A 24768-nucleotide genomic window follows, 5' to 3' on the forward strand; every position below is an offset into this window, starting at 1 on the left:
CAAAACCAGTTATCATGAGACAAGTGATACAAATAAAGAAGCCAGCCCTTAGATAAGTACAGGGGAAATGTACAGGAGAAATTTAAATAGGAAATATGCTGAATGAGATGTTTGATTTGGAATTTCTGTTATCATAATGCATTCTATACCGTGAAAATATCTCTGAACAGAATGTCAAAACCTGGGGCTAATGAAAACAGAAGTGGAAGAAGAAAACAGAATCTATTTTAGGACATGTGCAGCCTTTGGACATATTCCAAGAAAGGGGTGGTATTTCATGATTCACTTCTTGTGCAAGAAACACCTCAAAAAGGAAAGTTATTTGGGCTACTAGGTTCAGACAAGGGCATCCCACAGTTATGGTTCGTCTTCATCTGGGATCTCTCAGACTGCACTGTAGCTTCCAAAATAAACTAGGAAAGTGCAAGATGGTATGCTCCCAACTTGGCTGGGGAACCCAACAGGCTGCAGCTGTGGTGGGCATAGGGTGAGCTGACAGCAGCTATCCTGTAGATGGAGTGCACAGTTGGTCTCCTTCACTCTTTCCCTAACCTTGCTGCTTCTTCCCTGCAGTGTAGCATTGGACTGAGCACATCTGCTCTAGAAAAAGAGAACTATTTCAACAGCATTTGACCTACATACCCATAAAGGGAGATGGGACTGGACAAATGTCTCTAAGGTCATGAACTAAGCACCAGGGAGCTGTACTTCAAGAAGCAATCTGCTCCCTAACTCATACCTTTAATTTTGATTATGAAACCCAACCACAGAGGAAATAGAGAGGAATTTGGCATTAATTACTAACTCATAACTTAATAAAATGGCCTTTGCAAAGGATCCTGTGTGGCTGCAGCACTCTGCAGCACATGATGGAACTGCAGCAGCCTCTTCCTTCCCCAGCTCTCCCTCGGGCTGCTTGTCTCACCAAAGTCTGCTGTAAATCAGCTCAAATTGTTTCTTCCTCTGTACAGTCTGGGTGGTGGCTGATATATCCCTTCTTATTCCTACGCATACACATTTCCCACCTGGAAGGCTGACCGAAGGATAAGAGCATGATGGCATCTCCTGTTACCCACGCCAAGGGTACCACTCCTCAGGTCTGCTCCAGGGTGCCGGTGCAACCTACTTCACCATCTACATTCCACCCAGTTTTCTGTACCTTTAGGCTGTCTTAACAGCAGATAACATCTAGGTACCTGTGTGCTGCAGCAAATGACATAAACATATATCTATGCACAAGAGTATTCAGTAGAGCAATGTGGATATATACTGTTACAGTCTCAAACATCTTCTGGGTGCTATATAAAGTCTCCCACTACACTAAAATGTTTGGTGATGATTTACCTGCTACAAAAGTAAATAAAATTATGGTTTTGTGTTCTATGCATGGGGATATATCTTCATATACTTCATATTAAAATAAAGGAAATACATTCTCATACCCAGCCCCTATTACTACACAAATTAGGCAAATATACACTGACAGAAGAACAGTTCTTACTCGCTTGAGGACTGAGGATGGCATTGTTAGGGTTTCAATGAAAAAGCACAGACTGCCCAACCTGGCCCACAGAATGTGTGTATGTGTTTTGTGGAAATCAAAGCATTAACCACCCCACCTTTAATTGCTATTTCCTACCCAAACAGAGACTGGAAGCAGTCACTACAGACCAGAAACACTAGGCAAACTCCTCCCATTCAAGACCCCCACACTGTACCTTGCCAAGTTGACCCTGCCCATAGCAGGGGAGTTGGAACTAGATGATTTTTAAGATCCCTTCCAACCCAAACTGTTCTTTGATTCTATGATTTTTGGGCCAGACCTTGTCAGTGGTGATGAAGTCACAAGAGAAGTGCACAAATGGGGCAGAAGGGGCTTTACGCTTTCAGTGCATGAAAGAAGCATTAGCTTTACTCTTCCGCTCTGAAGGGCTTACTCTCAAGCACGCTGATAACATTAAGTGAATGCACCAAGAGCCAAAACTCAGGAATTTGCCCCCGTCTGTGCAGTGTAATCACATAATGAATACCCAGTCCAGACAGTGTTTGATATAACTGTATTAAACTACACACCTGGCCTACTAAGTCAGGTAGATAACCTGTTGAAAGAAACCACTTCTCATTAAATAAGGCACACAGTCTGTTAAATAAAATACCTAACCTAGTACATCATGTCAATATTAAATCAAATTTGTTGCATGTTGAACAGCTCTTCCGAGAAACAGACTGAATTATCATGCACAGCTAGTGATGACAAGATTACTGTGCATTAGCTTTCATTAACTAATGCACCAAGTTCATATATCACCTGAGTTAAAATTAATGTATGGCATGATGAAGGAGATCTATCAATAAAAGGCAAGACCCCAAGAATTTGCAACTTCACATGTTCCCTTTGATTTCCCAGAGACTGTCATCTCCTAGATGTTATTTTATCAAATGAGCTGTTTTTGTTTCAATCTAACAAAGGACAAGACACATGAGAGAGATGCTTGAAAGCACCCCTTATGGAAAATATTCCCTTTAGATCAATTAAGCTTTCTACATGATAGGCAAAATAATTCCTTACAGAACCTGGGGGGATGGAAGCAAAGGGAGATAAACAAAACTGAATATAGAGGTAAAAATTATCAATTTTAAAATTGATTGCATCTATTTGGAAAAAGCTGCAGAAAGTTTTGTTAGGTTTGCTATATCTCATCCCAAATGTACATGTTGAGTAAAAACAAGCAAAACAAGATAGTTGTGCTGTGTATGTGTGAGCAGATAAGCACACATTTGTAAACAAATGTCCGTCCCATCCCCCCATCACTCTGGAATCTGAGAATCAGCTCAGACAGTCTCCAAGCATGCTGAGGAGTGCTAATTCACATCACGTTGCCTGCAAGCTCTGCTCTCCCATCTACGCAACTTCACTTCTCTGAAAAGACTGAGCTTTTATGGCTTTAAGGCATACAAACAGTATCTTAGTTTTGCTCCCAAAGTCTGTGTTTCAATTGCTTTATAATTACAATTTTTCTAAGCTGGTTTGATATCCATTAGTAAGATTTAATGCATGCTTAAAAAAAGAGCTAATGGGCACTTGTCAGGAGTCAAAATAACAATTAAAAAAAGAGATAAAAAACCCTTTCACTTTGCCCTTTATACCACAGATCATTACAAAAATGCACAATCCTCAGTTTACTCGTGATAGAAACAGAAAAAGCTAAAACTTCATCCAGTTTTTACTGATAATACTAATTCTCTACTCAGCTTTATCTTACAGTTTATGTTTTTTAATGGCTGGTAAATGGTTGCAGAATCATTAAAGGTTGGTTAACCTTCTCAGTCTAATTTTGACCTACAAGCTACTTAATTTAATCATTCCCCCTTAGAAAAGGATTGAATCATTATATGCAGACATGTGGTGATGGCCATATTACATTAGATCTTCATTAACCCAAGTTAATAATGTCTTAGTACTAATGGAAACCTCCCCTAACTCCTAATTTTTTTTCACCCCAAATTGGAAAGCTGACTTAGTGAATACTCTGCATCTGATGCCAGATAGAGAGAAGACAGTAACTGCTGATGGGAAGATTAAATACTGAAAAGTGGTGTAAAATTCACAACATGTCCTGAAAATAATTTTTTCCACTCAGAAGTGTTTCCTGACATTATTTTTTCTCCCCACAGAGGATGGGAATCTCATGCCCCTACTCATGATAGGAACACTTCACTCTTTAAGTGATTTCATTCATTGCAATAAATCTCAGGGACAGAAAAGCAGAACACTAGAAAAGCAAAGGTGTCAAAACTAAGGTGCAATGAGAAGCATGACGGGATCCTAAACAAGTCTTCAGAGTACAACTACACACATGACCACTTGTATATAGCTTCCCTATGCAAAATATGATCCTTCTTACCCATAAACATGCTGAGGTGTGCTTGTGCTATGATTTTTTTTTAATCAATCGATAAAACTAATAAGATTCTTCCATTACAGTGTGGGATTTGAGGTGAGGGACAGGAGGGGGCTGTCTTCAGGTATGCAGACTGCAATGCTGATGAGCCATCCCAAGTTGGTTTTATTTGCCCTACCTGGGGTACCAGTAGCAGTCTGGATGGCACAGCACAGAGCTCCCTATGGGTGAATTTATCTTGCCAGTAAGTACGATTTTGAGAACGGTGTTTGGAGAACTGCTGTAGTGTTAAAGACTAAAACATCTCCGCAAACTAATCTGTATCCTCAAGTTAAAAAAAAAACAAAACGTAGTGGGTGATTTGAAGCACTTTCATGTACTCCTTGTTGAGAGCTTCAAATGAAAAATGGTATTAGCAGCAAACTTGGTCAGGGTACACTTGATCCCATAATGTAGATCACTAAAGATGATATTGAACAGCACTGAGCTCAGTATTGATCCCTGAGAGACCTCACTAGTGTCAGGTTCCCAGCTGGAGAAAGAGCTATTCACCACCACCTGCAGCATGTGCCCTATCAGCCAGCTCCCCACCCACTGCACAGACCACTCATCTAGACCGTAACAGATCAGTTTCTCTAAGAGGAGGCTGTGGGAAACTGTATCGTACACTCAAATTGCACCCCACATGCTGTAGATAGAAAACTAAACAGAAACAGCACTCTCCTTCTGAATGGTATTCCTTCAGTCCTAACAGAGATCTACTGTCATTCTCTTCCACCATTATTTTGTAATTATTGGCAATTTTTGACCTTTCAAGCAGCTAACCTAATTCATAAAGGATGCCACTTCCTAAGTAGTGGAGACATCAGATTCTCAGCCTTCAACAAGGCAAGAGCCATTCTAATGAGAATAAAGACAGCAAGCAGTCTGGAGAGATGACTGAGAAAGTTGAAGAGGTTGCTGTCACCCAAAACTGAAATAATACCCTCTTATTGATAGAAATGAAATAAATAGCTCTGGAGAGGAAATGAATGGATGCACTGAATGCAGCATGCATGTGGGCATGGCTAGATTTGGAGATAACTCTTGTAGAGCAGTCTGCAGCCTACTGAGACCTCACATGTTGCAGAGAAATAACAGGTAAAACATTCAGCCTCTGAGCAAGTAGTTTTGACTGCATAAATCAATGAGCCTCAGCTCAGCTCAGCTCAGCTCCTGCAGATGAATCCTCTTGATTCCCAGAGTCAAATTCAGAATATAGGGAAGGTGTAACTCAGGATAAGATACCCGGAAAACCACCACAGAACTGTGCTTGAAAGTGTAGCTGGGTTTCATGCTTAACTGAAGGTATATGGAACTAGTGAATTCATACAGACCCAGCTGCAAAACCTTAGACTTAACGCATTGTCCACAAGGCCTGAATATAATCCTTGAATTTTAACAATACAATGTAATATAATAAATATATTATAATGTAATGTGAATACTGTACTATATATCATACTATGGCATTTGTAACTGCTGGTTAAAAGGCGGCAGACAGCAGACTGTTGTAACTCCCTTCTAGCATGGCCTCAAAACATGCTTCCACATTTTTTTCTTTATATCAGTTTGGCCGTTTTTTCTGGAGGAAAAAACCATCAGCATGGGGATTTGCATTTTTTCCTCACCTACAGCCCTATAATTCACTTCCTTGCTCCTGGGACCGGATGCTTCTGAAAAGAAAATTAAGAGCACAGATTTCATAACCACTCACCTTGAAACAAAATGGAAAGCACTAACACACGTGGCTGCAGAAAAACAATTCCTTATCTTAACATTGTTCTTGGCTGAGCAAAAGAACTTAAAAAAGAATACTGTGCATCTAAAGTCTGTGTGTAATATGTGAGAGAATACATGGGTTGGACAAAACCATTTCTAACAGTAGATAAACTGCAAGGATAAGAATAGCACCTACCCAAGCTGCAGAAGATGCCACCGCATTGGTGGGTGTATTTGGGCTTGTGATGAACTCGGAAGCAATGCACTCAACATGTGAAGAGCTCTGGGATGATTGGCAGAATCTGTTGAAAACTACTCTGGCTTTTGAAGATTTTACCATTTTAACTTTACATAATCCCTCTGAAGCACAGGGCATTGGGATTATTTCTAGGTTCTAGTGCTATCAACACCCTGGATGCCCTGTGCCAGCAGTCAAGTCAGCCGAGGTCCGCCAACCTGCTCAGGTGCTCTGTTGAATTAGGTCCTCCCTAACTGCTCAAATTAATTTGCCTCCAGCTGGTGTAAGAATGTTTAATGTTTTAATTATGAGCAGCACTATGGTGGTTTTGGAATGGTTTTTACTGGAAGAAAGGGGTTTTCACTCAGCGTCCTATTAATTTTTAAAGACGGAGCATCTTCTCTTCAGATCTCCAGCACTGCTGCTTTTATTTCCTCCCCTGCCACCCAGCAACACTTGCTCTGTTCCTTCGCTGAAAGAGCAACCTGCAGGACACGAGTCATCTCTTTCTGAATTGTACTGTCAGGATGGAGAAGAGGAACAAGCCAGAACAGCAGAATACAAATTCTCCACATGAATATATATACAAATGCAACTATATGCCTTAAAAGATTAATTTCACAAGCCTTAAATTGCAGTTTAATTTGAAAACTAATTCAGCCTCATAATTGGCTTTCCATTCAAATCACTGAGGCTAAAGATTTAAATTCTTAATATTCAGATGACTTTCAAGTTTCTGGCCCCATCTGTGCATTAGTCCATGGTGCTAATCTCTGAGGGAATCTCTGCTGGCACGGAAATAAAATAAACAAACTGGGACACTAGTAGAATAATCGGCTTTTGAAATCCTTGGGTTTTTATATAGTGCTTATTTTTATGAGATTTCTTTAAACTTAATTTGCCACATATAGATTTGGCTCCCAGCTATTCCATTTTTCACATGGCATGCCATCAACAATTATTGTATCAGAGTTCCATGAAATCAGGAGGAGATTGGAAGATTTTAAATGACATCATTCCTCATGTAAGAAATACTAATATTCCTTTGTTTTGGAGGACTGTCCATACTCAGCATCATTCACACCACTCCCAGGGAGGGTGGCAGGAGGAAACTATCCTACACAGCAACATAAGGAAGAAAGAGATGGATGAAACTCTAAAAGAAGCTACTTGGACTTCTGCTTTTGACTTGAAAGATGTATTCAGAAAGTTAGTGAAGTGGAAAGGATGAATGGGAATGGAAAAGGCCAGTCTGACAAGAACAAATTATTTCGGAGAGATGTGTTAATTTCTGACAATCTTTCTGTTAAAACAAAATAGATACAACTCAGAGCAAAGCACTCGAGTCGCTGCAGTGCATTTCACATTGACCTTTTCAGAACTGAATGCTTCAGTTAAGTGAGACATCCACATTCTACCATAAGGTACATTTTGTGGTGATTATATCAAAACTAAGCTTCTGCAGTGAAGAAAACAACTTCTCTCGATCATGGTTTTGTTTTGTGATTAAATTCCCCTTTTTTCTTTTACATCTAAGCATTTTCATTCTATCTTATTGAGCAAAACCTGTAGAACAGCACTCCCCACAGACACCCCCGGGATGCTGCAAGCTCAGAGGTACAAGTGCAGGGCTGGGCTTACAGCAAGCAGTAATTGGTGTTGTAGACCCCAGGCCCCAGCTCCTTTCTGCTGTAAGGTGGTGGAGCTTGCACACTGCAGCTCAGAGACGTGGGCTTTGAAAAGGCAGCAGAATCCTCGCAGGGCAGGCAGCGCTGGGCAGCGAAGCCGTGCAACCCATCCGGCTTTATCGGTGCTTGAAAGGCAAGTTCTGCAGCTCCAGGAGAACTCTGCTGATTAAGGCTGCCAGAGGGACCAGGGGGATTTCAGCTTGAGCTTGCAGCTGCATTTTTAAAACTTGGCTGTGTTCTTCATATAGAGGCAAAGTTCAAAGAGGCAGAACATTATTCAATATGAGTAAAACACGGTCTTTTAAGATACACTTTCAAACAGTGTCGTGTTAAATCAAAACAGCTCATGGAGGGAGAGAGTAAAGGAAGAAAGATGGTCTTTTGGAAAAGAAAACCCTGCATCACTATTCCTGTTCTGCATTTTTGGAAGGGTCTGCATTTGCACATTTAAATTGTCCAGCTGCATGACCTTAGGCTAGATAAGCTAGAAGTGCATTAAAATGTTTTCCAGAGAGTGTCAGAAAAGGAGAAAGAAATGCAATTCAGTTTAAGAGCCAGCACACATTTGAAGATGTACAGGGGCCAGGCTTTGACACAAGTGTTTGCACTACAGAGGACTTTACTCCACGAAGAATGAGCTTCTGATTTCAAGAACACTAGGCCATGGTGTAAGACACTATTTCAGTTAAGTTATTACAATCTTAACCAGCAACAACAACCTATTTTAATTAATAATACTTGATGATTTCTTTTCTATTCCTGTCAAGGGTTGCTTCAAGGTGACTTGCACACTGCAAAGAGCACACTCTTTGGAAACCCAGGCAGCCTGAGTACTTTGCAGTCTGGGAACCCCTTCACTTAAACTCCATCAAACTGTCTCAAATGAGTCTCTTCACCTTGCTGCCAATTCTTACAGCTCTTGGACAATCCCTTTTGGAGGATATTTGTCTTTCAGGCTAAAGCAAACTTGCTTCTTCTGTGGGAGGCTAAATGCCCAGCAGGATCACACTGTGCCACAGGTTGGAGTACACATCCTTCCTGCGTCCGCATTTTCTTGGTTCACTCTACCTCCTTTTGGCTTATTCAGCGTTGAGTCAGTAGGTCACATCTTCCTTGGCCACCCTGCATCCCCTGCCATGGCCAGGAACAATTTGCAGCTGTCCTACAAGGGTCAGAGATGAGGCACAGTGCTCTCAGTCAGCTCACAGCATCCTGGCTGCTACAAGGGCACCACGCTGCCTCTGGTACTGCAGCATCCCTGGAGACACAGCCCTGCCTGCATTCCAGGTGCTTGGCTTTGCCCTCTTCCCCGGGGTGTGCTCTAACAGCACCACTGAGCCCTTCCTGTTCACTTTGAATGGGATCTGCTCTATTGATCCTGCTAAAGCTTTACAGGGCTTTCCCCGCAGCTCAAGGTCACTGCACCCTGCTCAGTCTGTGCTCAACAGCATATTTCTGATGGTCTTGTTCTTCAAAATTTCCATGGGTAGAGCTTCAGCTCCGTACGTCCCAGTTTTCTTTTCTTTTTTTTTTTTTTTTTAAATCTGGGCAAAATTCCTACTGACTTCACCCAATCACTGGCTGCTCACATTAGCTACCCTCAGAGTCAGCACTTATCTGGGATACTCTAACACACTACTTTTCTCATCAGAGGTGTGCAAAATTATGAAGAACCTTGCAGATACTGTGGTAATCGAGTAACACTGCATTTTTAATCACAGCCATTATAAATGGGCATATGGAAGATGTGAGAAATAACAATTGTACAGGATATCCAGGGAAGCATTTTTAGTCCTCAGGCACAGTTGAGTAGCAATGAACAGTGGAAAATGAATGCTGAACTCCTCTAACATACGAGATTTTTTTAGTTTGCTTAAAGCAAATCTGTACTTTATACATGGATATACACACATATGCATATACATATTTATAGATGCATAGACATATATAACATACTGTTGAATCAATATTGAACACATTTTGCCGTTACCTCCAGGAATATGCAATGTCTTTCATTTGTCGACCAGTGCCACAAATAATCATGAATTCTGGCTGCATATTTTTATTCTGGCAACGGCTGGTGTGGCACCTCCTTCGTTACTATAATCCTCTGAAGCATCCTGAACTATAAAAACGTTTCCAAATCTCTGCAAGATCTATGCTTAGCTGAATACATTGTCTAGGCTTGTCTCTATGCGGAACAGGGATACGGAACTTTGTGGCAAAGGAGGAGCATGCAGACCTCCACAGAAACTCTGTGACCTCTCCATCACTTTCTCAAAGACACAGCATCGTGTTTATTGCCAAGTACATGGAATGAGGGCCTCAGACACCCAAATTCCCATGAGGATCTACAAAAGCTAAGAACAGCAATTCAATACTAATATAAACCTTTAAAAGAACAGCGATTAAGCAGGAAAGACGGAAAAAAAAACCAAGACCCAACAAACACATCAAAGACAAATGTAATTGCTTTTGAATAAAACCAGATTGCTTTCTACCTGCCTGCCTTAAAGGCAGGCACTCCAGCCTGAGATACAAAACACCAAAAATCACTGATAGAAGCAAGAGGCAGAAGTATTTTGTAGGCAAAATTATCCTACTTTGATTTAATAGCACAAAGACTTATCTAGATTTCAGACAAGAAGAGGATGCAATCAATTTACCGCTTCTTTCACACAAATGAGCAGAGCTAGTTAGAACATTTGGGAACACTTTGAATATTGATCTGTCCTAGAATAAGATGTAAGAAATATGATTTGTTATGGAAGTGTTGTATCAGTCTTCAAACCTTGATATGCCCCTAAGTGGCCTTCAAACGAAAGCCAGAAAACCCTCTAGGTAGATGTCAACAGAAGCATCAGCTCAGGGACTTCTCACATCCCCTGTGCTGAGCAGGACCAGGATCAGCACTTTGAAGCCAGTACATCACCACCCAAAGCACATCAGGAACGGAGCTGTACCTATTATTTCCTCAAAAATAAGATCACGCTCTGTTCCCACTGCATGCCATCACAGTAGCCCATTCCTCACAGTGCTGAAAGACAATCAATCATGCCTGTAATCACCTGATTACAACCAGTGGCCCCCTGAGACTTTCCTATGACACCTCAGGCGAGGGAGAAGCCGTGATAAATGTTTGCTGACACCAAATAATGTCAGACGGGGTTCAACCCCCTCAGCCAACAAACAACTGAGGATAAAATCTACCTTGGAAAAATCTGCCTCTGATTTCAGGAGGCTTCCAATTGTACTGCTGACAGTTTTCACAGTATAATTTATGTTCTGAGAATGAATATGCTCAGATTACTTATGCTTAGCAATAAGCTAAAACAACCCTGCTACCAATATTGGAAACTGCAGGGTTACACTGCGCTTAAATAATAAATCAACAATATAGTTGAAAAGAAAACATGAAAGACCCTTATAACGGTATTTTTCCAAGAATATAAACATGGTCATGTAAAAATCATCATTTGTATTCTGCATATAGCTTACTCCCTCACTAATTTTTCACCCACAGATTGTTTTCCCCCATTTCTCCCTCCATAAGAAAGTCCACAGGGTGGAGGGTGAATCAACTATTTCAGTGGGAACATTCCCACTTCAACAGGTTTCCATCTGGCCCAAAATAAGAAAGGATTATCTTCACACCTTCACAGAGACCTCTTTGGAGTGGATACCAGATACTGAGTTAGCAAATGACGAGATTAAGTATCATAGAGGCAGATACTCAGCATTTCAGGCACAAGGTCAAGGAATGGCCACTGCCAGGTTGGCTGTCAGCACTTTCTAGTTAAACTAACAACCCTGTACACGTGAGAATGGCAACACAGAGCATTATTCTACAAAACTGCTGCTTTTGCAAATTCCACATCTAGGAAGGAACCACCAGGATCCAGGTTCACTCTTACCCCAGTCTGCACTTTCTCTGCATCTAGAGAAAGATAGATACACTAGCTAGATTGTTCTCACCTCCAACAGCCTTCAACAAAGAGCTAGCAACAGCAAACCTCTCCTGCATTCCCTCTATCTCAAGAGGAGGTGAAGCCACCACACCAGATTCATGTTGGAATGCCTGTGAAACTTTTAAGACTTTTTTTTCAACTGTACCTGGTTTAGAGCCTTCATCAACAGATCCATTATAGACTTGGTTTATAAACTCTGGTCTGTTGTCATTCATATCAATCACATAGATGTACAGGTCAATAGGATTCTCCACCTTGTTTCCATTCATATCCACCGCATGAGCCCGGAGCTGGGAATAAGCACAGTGAAAGCACAGTATCAGCAATCGGATTTGTTGCAGAATGAGACCATGTTTTGCAAGAATTGACTTCACCTCATAAATACTTCCTCAAAATTGAGCTGAGTGAGTATCTAATTCCAGCAGAAAGCAATGACGTGGCTTCCATTTCGACTCCACACACAGACAGTTTTTCCAAGGATTAACACAATACTGAGATAGTATTTTAAAATAGCAGCTGTTAGTGGAAACTCTTTCAACTGGTGCAGTGCTGTTACCTCCCCCGCTGCTAATAGACCACTACATTTTCATTTTTAAGACGTGGTGAACCTTGTCTGACAAGCTGAAAAGCAACTTCTGCTTAGTTCCAAACACACTGAGGAAATGAGTTTGACTTGAGAAGTTTCTTATGGGAACCTGCAGCCTTTCTTAACCACAATAACAGGGATGAGTAAGTGATTTCACAATGACATTAGTATTGTTGATTGCTTAATCACAGTCTCTTGGAACAGCAACAGCTATGGACCCCATTGCTCTATGCATCAAAGAACACAGAAAAGTCCCTTTCCTTCAAGTGATGTGAGCCCCTGTGGCACTAAAAAAGAAATATTTTTCTCAGGCTTGACTAAAATATCCAGTGACGAAACACTAGAATAACTGGAGCCACAGTGTTAAGCCCCTCAGTTAAACTGGAGCTGCGGCTTTATCTTATTAGCAATAACCATCAGTAATGATGCTCGAAAACAAGAGCATCTGTTTTCGGAACAAAAGGGACAGATACAGCATGTCAAAATGAGTAATTAATAAAACAAAGCAATCAACAATAGTCTGGAACAATCAGTAATCAGGTGAAAAAAATTGATAGCTCTCTCATTAAAGGGAACAGATGGCGACTGTAAATGGAGTGCACTGAATGGAGCTGAGGATGTCGGCTGCAGAGAACAGCTCAGACAAGCGAGGAAAGGGCTGCATGGCCTCTGGCTATGGCTGGGCAGCCGAGAGGCATCACCCGATGTGAGCACTGCAGATTTCATTTGTCATTCTTTGTCACTTCAGCACCTGTGAGTGTTGCTGAGCCTCCGCACTGCCACCTCAATTGGGGACAGTAGGGTGACATCCTGCAAGGCTGGTGGGAGGAAAGGTGGAGACTTCAGAGGATGTTAGCTTGGTGCAAGGGCTGGCTGGATGAGCGGGGCTGAGGCACAGAGGACACAGCAGCTCCTGCCTCCAGAGGGATCAAGGCCTCTGGTCCCTCCCAGCAGCAACCTGGTCCATCGGGCTGCTGCCGGGAGTCGGAGCTCCTGTGCCAAGGAGGGCTTCAGCTCCTCTGATGCATGACAAATAAATGTGCTAATTGCATTAGCACTGGTTTCCGTCTTCCGCTCTTGCTGTGCCTGTGATTGATGCCACCCTCTCCTTCATCTACAGTGTTCAGAAGTCCAGAGCTTAACAAAAGAAACTGCACACTCTTAGGGTGGGCTGGATTAACATTTAATCAAGCAAAGAGAACAAACCTCCACGTGAAATGAGCCAGGAGAAAAACACTGCTTTTTAAAAGGAAGTTAAGCATCACTTTTTCTTTAAAGACGAAGAAGTCTGGCTTTGTTTTCTATACAGGATACATAATTTGTATTTCACGACCTGTACTGCTCTTAATACCTGCATTTCTTGCCTGCATACAAACTGCTTCAGCTCTCACCTGTTGAGCTACCCCTCATCACGTCAGATGGAGCAATTCAGTAACTTTACCAGTCAGAGGTCAGACTGCCTTTGAAAAAAAAAAGAAAAAAAAGGAATTCGGAGCTAAAATTAAAGTTATTATCTTCAAACTGAGGCAGCACAGGGCTCTCTCTTGCTGCATTTCCAGCAGCAGGAACGGTTCCATTCAGAGATAAAGCGGAGAGCAAAGCTGGTATCTCTCCCCTCAGATCTGACTCTCCCCCTGCAAATTTTTAATTACATTTGAAAGCTTTTGTTTGAAAGCTCCAGGAGTAAGGGGTTTCTCAGCAATGCACATCTATCTGCTTGTTGCACTTGCCCAAGCACATGTACCCGCAAACGCATTGCTGCCTGCAGTCAAGGAAAAAAAAGATTCAATAAGCAAAATGAAGAATCTCATCAAACCTGCGGTGACATGCACAAGTGTCACCTCGGTCCCCAACACAGCACGTAGGTTGAGCTCCAGGGGAGGACAGTGCCTGGGCACACAGGCACTGGTGTCCTGACTAAAGGCTTTTGGGCAGCCAGGAGGATGGTGCCCACTCCCCAGGCCCAGCCAGCAGACCCTGCGCCTTCACCTCCTGCACTGCGCTGGTATCTGGGTGTACATAGCTGCACTTCCCTGCCCTCCAACGCAGGTGTTTCTGCCGTCCTTTCTGCACACACTCTGCCCTCTCCTGCTGCTCCTTTTCTGACTGATATCAATGAACTTTTCTTTGTTTTATCTCTTGTGCTTGCTGGCATGAATTTTCTCTGTTGGTATTTTAGCGACTCTCATGTGCCAATGCCTCCCTATCCTTCCACAACACGTTGCTCCTCTGCGGGCGGCGCCAATTGCACCAGAGGGAGAAGAGAGGCTTGAGCCAGATGGTTGAATCTCAACTCGGCTCAACGGGAGCCCTTCCTTGTTAGAGACAATTCCTCATTAGAGACCATTCCCAGCAGAGAGAGAAAAGAAGGAGGGACTCCAGCGGAGCAATCTGTCCACTAGGAAACTAGTTCTATCTCCAAGGCAGATCAGATGTTACATTTGGGATAATACATACAGGTGTCCCTGCCCATGGCAGGGTGGTTGGAACTCGATGATTTTTAAGATCCCTTCCAACCCAAGCCATTCTGTGAGTCTATGATTTCCCTTCCTTAATTCACCTTCTCCCCTGTTCTCCCGCTGTACTCTTTAAATTAATGGGGCATCCTCAAACTGGACAACACACTTTGTTCTGGAGTCATTCTTCAGATGTTGAGACAGGGCTCATTTGTGCAAGGGACAGTTTGAGTTTGTGGTACTCCATGGCCCATGCCTGTGACCAAGAGGGTGTTTGGGTGGTAATGATGGATGGGATGAAAAGCAGATGCATATGAAGGCACAAAAAGTGATGGCTCTGCTCCGTCAGACACACGCATCACTTAGAGTTGGAAAAACCACGAGTGTAAAGGCTGGTGAGCACAGCCTGGGCCATGGGATACATGCCAGACACAGGTCATGCACAAGTATTTAAATGGAAGCTGGTGTCTAGCTGGAAACATAGGAAGCATTTATAAAGTTGGTTTGAAATATTTACATTGTCCCCAAGAGGGAGAACATGACAGGAGTAGAGAAAGAATACACAAAATGAAATTAAATACCTTGCAGGGGATCTGAAAAATACAAGTAGCTGGATAATCTCTAGCTGGTGCATTGCTGAGCTTACACCAGCCAAGGAGCTGCTTGACCTGATTCAACAAATATTGCTTAAAAGTATGACAATCATTGCTATCATATTCAGCAGTAGCTACACCACAGGAGTCTGAGGTTTTTGTACTGAAGTTTCCAGTATAAACATAGCTGTTGGCATAGAAATGATTCAGTATCATGATTATTGATTACACTGGAGGTTGGTGGTATCTGAAGGTAGTTAGTCAAAGTCAACACAGTGAATTGTGTTAAATATGAGTATTACTTCAGCACTAATACTACTAATACAAATATACACTATCAATCAGTGACAGAGCCTCTAAAACAATAAGCATACAATGTCATACCTAATTTGTGTGCTCTTAATTGTGATTAAAAGTTCAAATTAGAGTATTGTGACACATATGGCTGGCATTACTCACTAGAACTGGCTTCAAAATTCTGGAATTAATTCTTGTATCTCTTAATTTCTAGTAAACTTTTTTGTCTTCTTGCACTTCAAACAGCCTATTACCCTCCTTCTCCAGCCATTACTGAGATGGTATTTCATCAGTCTGATGCTGAAGGCATACACGTGTCTGGGACTGGATTAGGATTTGCTTCAAACTTTCCCCATAATGGACATTACATGAGTACCGTACTGACACGTTTATGTTGATGTCTTCTGAAAATGGAGCTTGAAGAAAGTCTTGGAAAACTAACCTGCCAATTTACTATGCCTTTTACTTGCCAGGACTAAATGCAGCTTAATATGAAGCTGGTGTCTAGATCAGAAAAGACATTCAGAGTCACTAACTCTGTCAGCAGCACAAACGGGATTTTGGGAACACAGCTAAGTAAGGCCAAGAGAACTCATGCATATTAAATATTACTACCTGCTGAAACTTATTTGGCATGCAATAAACATTAAGGGCTGGCTACAATGGGAAATGCAACAACACATGCCTGCTGCAGTGAGATGGCAGCAGGATGGGGGTGAGCAAGCTCATGCTTGTGCTGGAAGCATGCCCCAAGGCTGTGTCCCCAGACACTAAAGATGCTGGAGCAGCTCCCACAGCATCCCTCAGTGCAACACGTGCAGTTCTGCACCACACCATGGTGTTGGGTAAGTGGCTGCAAAGCCCTTCTCATTTCTCTTTGCTCATACTTGCAGCTGACGCTGCATCTGGGATGCCTGCAAGGTCCCTGGGGAGTTTGTACTCAGTCTGTAGTGCAGCCGAGAAAACAGATGAGGCTAAAATACAGTTGAATTTGTGATTGCTCCCACTGCCAATTGTGCTGGGAGGTTAATGCAGGAATGCCAGCACACACGGCACCTGGGAAGGCACTGCAAGTCCCAGAGGCATATACATCTCTGCATAGATCGTGCTTGGAATGATCCTCCCTAAAATTTCAAGAATGATCTTGAAAACAGGGGAAGTTCTGCTACAGAACTCCTGATCCAATTAGAATAAATCTGCTTCACCTTAGGGAAAAAGGTAAATTTCATCAGACAAATGGCTTGCTAAAGGCAGGGAGAGTTAAAACACTAGCATTTTAAGAATGGTAGTCCTGGAGCAATACAGATAATTATGCATAAGAAAATATGTGTTGAAGATGTGGGAGTTAATGAAACAGAACTCTTTGTATGTAGCCTCACAAACACTTGCAAATTCTTTTTTTTTTTTTTTTTTTTTTATAATTAGTTTTTAGATTACCTGGGAATGAAAACAGCAAGGACAACACAGTGACAGAGACGCTGGGAAGACTTCATTCTGGTTAGGACTGAAGAAAAACTGAAGCTCTACAGATGCATCTATCTTCAGCCAAAAGAGCAGGCCCGTATCAGACAAGAAGCTCATGTCTTACCGGGTAAAAGGACAGCTCCACTGACATTCTCTACCCCAGCTGAAGAGTTAGGCTTCTAATCCAAGGTAAAGAAATCTCCCACAGTGGATGTGAAACCAGTTTATGAATGGCCAAGCTCTACAGTTCAGATCCAAGCCTACACCTCAATCACTTGTCTTCCATTACTCCGTATAAGTCTGGTTCCCAGTTTGTCTTTCCTTTCAGTTAGATACTCAGCTATGAAGTGGCATAATTTCCTTACCTTTCCAAAACTTGCAACAACCAACACTTTGGACACTATCTTCTTTCTGGAAGCTGGCCTAATTTTTCCGGTCTCTAGGATGGTTCATTGCTATTCTAAGTTTCTGCACTAGTGAGTCACTGTTTTGTGCATGGTATATTTATAAATGCTTTATAAAGGGTTTTCAAATAAACAGTTGCTGGTTCAATAAATCATCAATCCATTGCTACTGAGGCTGAAGGATCTAAAGGTTGTTTACAGCCATGGCTTAAAATGTTCCCCATCACCTTCTACTGTTCTGCTAATAAAATGCTCTATCACTCACTAGTCCTGTCTATAAGGTCTCACAACATACTTATCAGTTACTCTATAAGCTACGTTTTCCTGTAACCTTTAGAGAGTGAATATGCTTATTTACATACGGATGTCACTGGTTCAAGGTTTCTGTAAGGAATAGAAAAGACTGGAAGTCCTGCAGTGCATATGAGGCACACTTATCCAGCCACTCTTGCCAAGGCAAGAATTAAGTTTACTGAATTCACTGTAACCACAAGGTTAAGTTTGTTATTAGGGAACACATGATTTGTTATTATGGAGGACAGTATCTTTTTCATCTTATGTTTTTGACTGAGAGTGTCTCATAGTAGAAATCACAGTGGCTCCATCAGAAGTGTTAACTTGAGTATTGTATTACTGACTACACTGTTATAATAACCTGGCACTGCTGAAATAATATCAACAGTGCTGAGATGACACGCGCCGTATCTCAAACATTCCTTTTCCAAAACAACCTCTCTTCATATTTTCCTAGGCACAACAAGCAAAATAATTGTTCTTGCTCACAGAAGATAATTTTCCTTCAGATCTTCTTTTACCCAGGGGAAATCTCTTTTTCCACCCAACTAAAGAGGTAATCTATTTTCTCTATCCTTCCACCACAATCCAGGAGCAGTGTCAACATGGTTGACTGGATACATGATAAAGCTGTCAGAATGTGCATCTCTGACGGTGCAGTTAGGAATATGGTGTCACTGGAAGTGACCCGCACCTCTTCACTGACATTAGAGCATCCCAGGGAAGGGCTATTATGATGCTGTTGTGGCTAGATAGATAGATGTGATTAATGCTGATACAAAGCAATACATGAAACAACCTTTCACAACCACTCCAGGAGAGAACTAAAGCAAAGATGCAGGAAGTGCTTGAGATTTTGCAGGGCTAGCATGCAAAGTACAACATATTTTTTAGCAATCTGCAGGACTGTACCTGCTGTGCAATTATGCTGTGCAATATAGGGGCTGGGATTTATATCAAAACATAACGGCCAATTACACTCTAAATATTCTGCAGGTAGAGCATTTTATGAACTAGCATGAGGTGCCACTTTTAAGTGTAATTAATCTTAATTAATTTCCTCATATTTAATATTAGCTATCTGCATATTTAAAAACCTATCTGACACACCCCCATCATACTGCCTGAACAACTCCAAGTGATTTAAAATGAAAAATGGCTATATCAATTATTGCCTGTTTAACTGCAGTAAATGATTCTTAAATTAATATTTTCTCAAGGCATGCTAACACAGAGACCGGCTTCTCATCGTTTTGGGGGTTTTGGTCTGCACATAAACTTGCATGGATTTAAAAAACAGTGTGAAGTTGCACCCCTTTAAAGAAATGCCTCTGTCTGAAAAGCACATCAGTTTAATGCCAATTTGCACTGGTTTGGCTGATTTAGCAGGTTACATTAACAGAAAGCAGAAACAAAGCCAGTGTCTCCATACACACACACAATTGCTCCAGCAGAGTGAGACAGAGACTCGTACTGTCGGTTAAGCCCAGGCACCCCTGTGCAGTCAGCTCCTCAGGTCTGCTGAAACAGGGAGCCCGTCCAAACTGCGATCTGGGCTCTGACGTTGAACAAAAACCCAGTCTTCTCAAAGCTGCGTGTCCCTCCTTGACCCCAGCAATGCTGCTACAGTTTCACTGTGAGCTTGTGAACCCAGTTTTATGCTTACATGGTAGGAAGCTCTTTCTTCTCTGTCCATCGGGCGAGTCACATACATCCTGCCAGACACAGGGTCAATGCTGAAGACTTCCATTGGTGGCTGGTCGGCTCCCACTCCAGTGATGCTGTATCTGATATGGATCTCTTTGTCCTTATCGGAACGAATCTGGATGAAATAACAAAGACAGCAATCGATAACTTTGGGACAAAAGCCATATGGATGTTTAAACAACTTTAAAGATCTGAGCCTGAAAGCTGCATAAATGTAATGCTGCTGTCAATTTTGACAAGTGAGCTGTATGGCAAAGAATTGGTGAAAAGCCAGGAAAAGTATATTCTACATATTTTCAATTATTTTTCTCTTATTTTATTCATGACAATTTTCTAGGAACCACTGAAATTCTGACTCTTTGTCTTAGGATGGGGAAGAACCTATACAGCACAAAAAAAATGCTGTTTAGATGTTCTTGAAACCCCAGGCACCTTAAAGTGTCCAAACTGTTCAGCCATACCCGGAGCCTCCCAGGCATTAATAACTTCCAAAAATGCTGCCTGCAAGATCCCACATCCTCTTTCTCAGTCCCTGTGACTGCACATAAATATGCCCATGAAATTTGGAGAACTGGGGCTGTTCGCTCCCTCTTTGTCCAAATCTGCTGGCTTGACAAGGCCAGGAATGTCAGTGGGATGGTACCACTTCCTGTGGCTATTTGTTGAGGAAATGTGTGCTTGACACATTGCTTTTGAAACCCCTTCCCTCCCATACTTTGAGAACACCACCACAAACGGAATGCAGCATGATGAGTTACATGAACCTTGGATACAGAGCGCAGAAAATAAAACAGGGAGGTTAATACGTTGTCCTAGCAACCCCGACTATCTCTTTAAACCCAAATTTAATTTTCTGATCAAATGCTGAAAGAAGTTCTTGCAACAGCATGACTATTCCTGAAAGTGCAAGGTACAAATAAATTACCACCCCCCACACCATCACAAACTGTCTTGGCAGTGTAAAAGCGACGTGCATAAATTTTTCCCCAATGGGTCTATGAATACAACAAAGTAGTGGGAAGATAATAGAAACCTTGCATGTTAGCATCTCTGCTACAGCAGCTTGGAGGAGTCCGAGTGGCCTCAGGGTGATGCAGGAGACTCGTGCAATCCCCAAACAGCCCCAGTTTGGGGAGTGAAGGTCATTTCCCAAGAGAAGAGGAGGCTTTGCTTTGTCGGGCAAAGGAATTGGGATGGGACTGTGGGCTGCTCTTGCACTCCTTCTATATGTGACCTACAGCTATTTCTTCCTCTCCTGATGCGGGAGGCTGACAAGATACTGAATGTGTTGGTGCAGAATAATATCAGGTCCCCTGGCTTGCGAATCTCCTTTGATGCCTTTGTCCTGATCATTACCAAGTTTGTCCACTGTGTTCTTTGTACTGCCTCCACCAAATAGTCTGTTCCTGTTAACAGCTAATAATGTCAGTTATTACTAGACACTGCCAGGATTGATTCGTGCTGCACCTACACTTCTGGAGCTGAAGGTCAGGGAATGGAGACAGTTTCATCTGTCTCTTCTCTACAGGATTCACTCCTTGTTAGGCTGTTAGTACCAAGAAAAACAGATTGGACTTACACTGGTATAATCACTTAAAAGAGGTACTGGGGACACGGTGAAAGTGCCCTCATGATGCACACAATGGTTTATACAGGTTTTTGTGGGGCCCAGGGGATATCTGTAATAGGGACCCAAGTAGACATGAACGAATCCAATTTTCATTAGCAAATCTGTGGGTGAATAAGAGTGTATTAAAATCAAACTTTGCTTGTACAACTGTGCTTTAACGATGGCAACAACAGGTCAACAACTGAAGTCCACAGCCCCCACTTCAGAAAGTCAGCTTTCAACCTGCCAGGAGGAAAGGCCTGAAAGTTGAATTCAGTGAATGTCTGTGGCAAATGCATAGCTCAAGTCAGGGAGTTCAAGTTCTAACCCACCCTGAACACACTTGTAGCTAGGCCTAAGGTAAGTGAAAATGTAGGAAGCCACTGCTGGACCTCCAGGTTTGAGCCAGTGTGGGGTTCCCATCTTAGAAAGCGTAACATGGGACACACAGTTGTGGGTCTGTCTCTATCGCTGTGTGTCTGCACAGCTCCAAAGGACCTATAACATGTTAGGATAAAACCAGCCCTCCATCCTTAACAAAGTTTTTCCTTAACAAAGGTGGAAGAAAAAGAGAAGAAAACCAAACCCAAGGTCTCTGCACTTTTCCTGCCTTTTTGCTCACTGAAGCACAGGAGATGGGAGGGTCTTGCCAGCCCCAAGCCCCAGCCTGGCTTAACTGTGGCTGTAATGAGCACAAGCACCAAACAGCACACCAGTTTCTTTTCAAGGAACTAAAATGTAAGCAGTTTTAACCTGAATCACAGAAGGGGAGAGCCACTTACTTCTTCATGGACATTTTTCTGCTCTATTTCCTGTTGCATATAGTACTCAGATCCCATTGTGATAGAAGCATTAGAAATGCATAGAGAGGGACAGGAACAGGGAAAAGGAGGCTGGATTTAAATATTCAGTGCTAAAGGCACTATATTTTATTTTCAGGAAATGCAAATAAACAGAAGCTCTCTAAGAAAGCTATGTACAGTTTAATAAAGTGTATGCTACAGGATGTCCTTGCAGCATTTTTATTAGCATTAATAGAGTCTAAGCTGTCTGTATGTAAATCATTACAGATCTAGGAAACGAACTATATCATAAGACCCACACAACTTTCCCAGTCATACTAAGAAAAATCCATGAGCTAATTATACTGCATTGAGCAAAACAAAGACAGGCAGAAATATGTTGCAAATATTCAGCAATGGCCCATTATTTGCTGTTAATTGCCATCATACTACAATGGTTTGCCCATTGCCTGTACTTAATTCCACTTCCAGTAAGAATACAACAATGTGAAGTGTTCAGAAAAAAACATATAAGGAGTAGCACTTGTCACCGAAAGTTGCAAAGACCACTGACAATGGAGCAGGGAACGTAACAGAACATATTACTACCAGTGAGATATTCATCACACAAAGGCACATGTATTTGATATTAGAACATGCAATTTTAGCACTCTTAATGAGATTTTTTTAAAAAAGGTGTTTTTTCTTTTTTTTTTTCCCCCCAGTAATCCTGCAACATTTTGACCAAATGTTTCATTTGCATAATTCCCAGCGCGCAATTTAGTAAATCTTGTTGAGAAGTTAAGAACATTATCTGAATACAATGTAAGGTTTACTTCTTTTGTTGAAACCATTCCTGGAGCAGTTTACCATAATAATAGTAATATTAAGAATACCCCCCCTCCCCCTTGCAATTCCCCAGGAGCTCACTAGATCAGGAGAAAAGAATTACTGGTTGGAGAATTTTCTGGTTGAGCAGAGCTGCATTTTCCTTCCTTTATGTCTGGGATGTGAGAAGATGGTATCGTACCCACATTACATGGGCAAAATAGACATGCTTTTTTAAATTTGTTTTTCTTTCCTTTTAGAAAGCAGACAAGAGGTATGCAGGGTTCTGGGTTTCAGAACAGATGGCAGAAGAACAGTTTTCCTTAGATGCCTTTATACATTTTTTACTTGAAGAATCCTTGGACCCTTGAGCCAGGCATGGTACAACACTGTGTATGGTGTGCAGGATAAATGATGATGGCTGATGACTGTTGTAAGAGGAATTTGCTTGTAAAGCTGCTTTTATTCTCTTAAAACCACCTCTGGGACAGAGCTTTGAGAGGATTTTACACTGATGAGGGAAAGTGTCCCAGATCAAAAGGCAATTTATGGTGGAAGGTGTGACCCCCTGATCCTATCTCCTGAAAACAGGTGAAATTTTCCAGGCAGGAGGGATGCTAAGTATTCTCACATACACTGACAACATACAAATGGACCATCTGGGAACTGCAGGACTGGCCACCAAAGCCACAGAGGGCACCTGCAGCAGAGCCGGGCACTCAACTTGAATTGCCAGATCTCCCCTTGGCTGTGGCAAGCAGGGACACAGCGGCCTTACAGCCCAACAGTGAAGTGGGGGGCTGCAGAGAAGCCTGAGCTCAAAGCATCGATGCACCATCCACGACAGAGCACAAAGGCTGCAGTGAACATCTGCAGCTCGGAACCAGAACACCAGGAGTCTGACTCAAACTCTCAGTTCTTTAGAGTAATCCCAGGAGCAGGAGAAATCAGTGTGACTTCACAGATGGGTATTTTCCACTGCAGATTCTGATATAATAACTAAACTGTGTGAAAATGAACACTGCAACTCTTGAAGTAATACAGGGCTAAGCCCTTCAGAGCTGGCTTTCTCCTTTGTAGCAATGCCACATTTGGACGTACTTGAAAATCAGCCTGTGCTTCTGACACAGGGCTGCATCCCGCTTTTACAGGTAAAACCTTACGGTTCTTGCATCTCCACAGGATTTACTGGGTAGCTAAGCTGTTTGCACAAGTTCTACTGGTAAGCAAAGTTTCAGTTGATGAGTTCCTCTGAGAAACCAGATTTTATCATTCTGTTTTGCTCCTGTTGATCCATACCTTTCAGGGGCTCATAGCACTTCCATTTCCCACTGCTGGGCTTTGAATTTACAAGCCCTCTTATCCTAGCAAATAAGAACCACCAAAGATCTCTAACTCTCCTGTGCCAGGAGCAGAGGCAATGCAGACTATGGAAAGCCATACAGTCAGCAGATTGGAGGCCGCCAGCAAGTCCATAGATTACACAGGTAAAGTGGCCCAATGGAGATTGCTTAGATATCAGTGAAGCCTAGGGAGAGCGAGTGTGTAATGACAGGTTGAGCAAACAAGGACATCTGAGCCTACAGAAGAGAAGATGGGACTGTAACAACAGTATTTCTTTACCTAACAAACTACACAGAGAGGATTTCACATGGTCCAGGTTCTGCCCATCACTGTGTGACAGTGTATGTAAGTGCCTAGGAATGTATCTTGAGCAAGCATTGCAAGCCATTTACACACTGTTGCATTTCTTATCCACAGAACAAACTAGAATATAAATTTCATTTGAAGTTCTCCAGATTGCTGTATAACATATGGAGTTAAGAATGCCCTTCAAAAAACACTTAGTTTTCCATATCTCCCATAAAATCCTATGCAACATTTGAACTAACATGGCCTGGGGAGACTTAGACTTGATTTTTTTTGTTTTATAAAACCCATTATAATTATTAATGAACACATAAAATAATGTAAATGATAAGCAGTAAGTAACTTTTATTATTAAGCTCTTAGCTATTTTGCCCATTAAGAAAACCAAATTAAAATAATTGAAGACTATAATCTGTCATGCATTCAAAATGCTCCATAGAAATTCAGACAGGCAAACATATTCAAAGTCTTTAAAAGAGCACACTTAAGAGTCAGTCTAAGCATTCCAGGATTGGCTCATTAATTTTAGTGGAAATACTTT

General features: G+C 42.0%; 1 protein-coding gene across 3 annotated transcripts in view; it reads right to left on the reverse strand.

The window, feature by feature from the left end:
- LOC134156213 (cadherin-4) overlaps positions 1-24768 on the reverse strand; it is a 459282-nt gene that overhangs the window by 83754 nt on the left and 350760 nt on the right. For all 3 annotated transcript variants that reach the window (XM_062604082.1, XM_062604083.1, XM_062604084.1), the window contains 2 exons: positions 19318-19473; positions 11703-11847 (listed from right to left, as the gene is read on the reverse strand). In XM_062604082.1, the coding sequence (XP_062460066.1) occupies positions 11703-11847; positions 19318-19473 (301 nt within the window). The remainder of the gene's footprint in view (positions 1-11702; positions 11848-19317; positions 19474-24768) is intronic.

Source organism: Pezoporus occidentalis, unplaced genomic scaffold (genome assembly GCF_034315485.1).
Source record: "Pezoporus occidentalis ecotype Australia unplaced genomic scaffold, CSIRO_AGI_Poc_V1 ctg83, whole genome shotgun sequence".
Taxonomy (NCBI): Eukaryota; Metazoa; Chordata; class Aves; order Psittaciformes; family Psittacidae; genus Pezoporus; species Pezoporus occidentalis.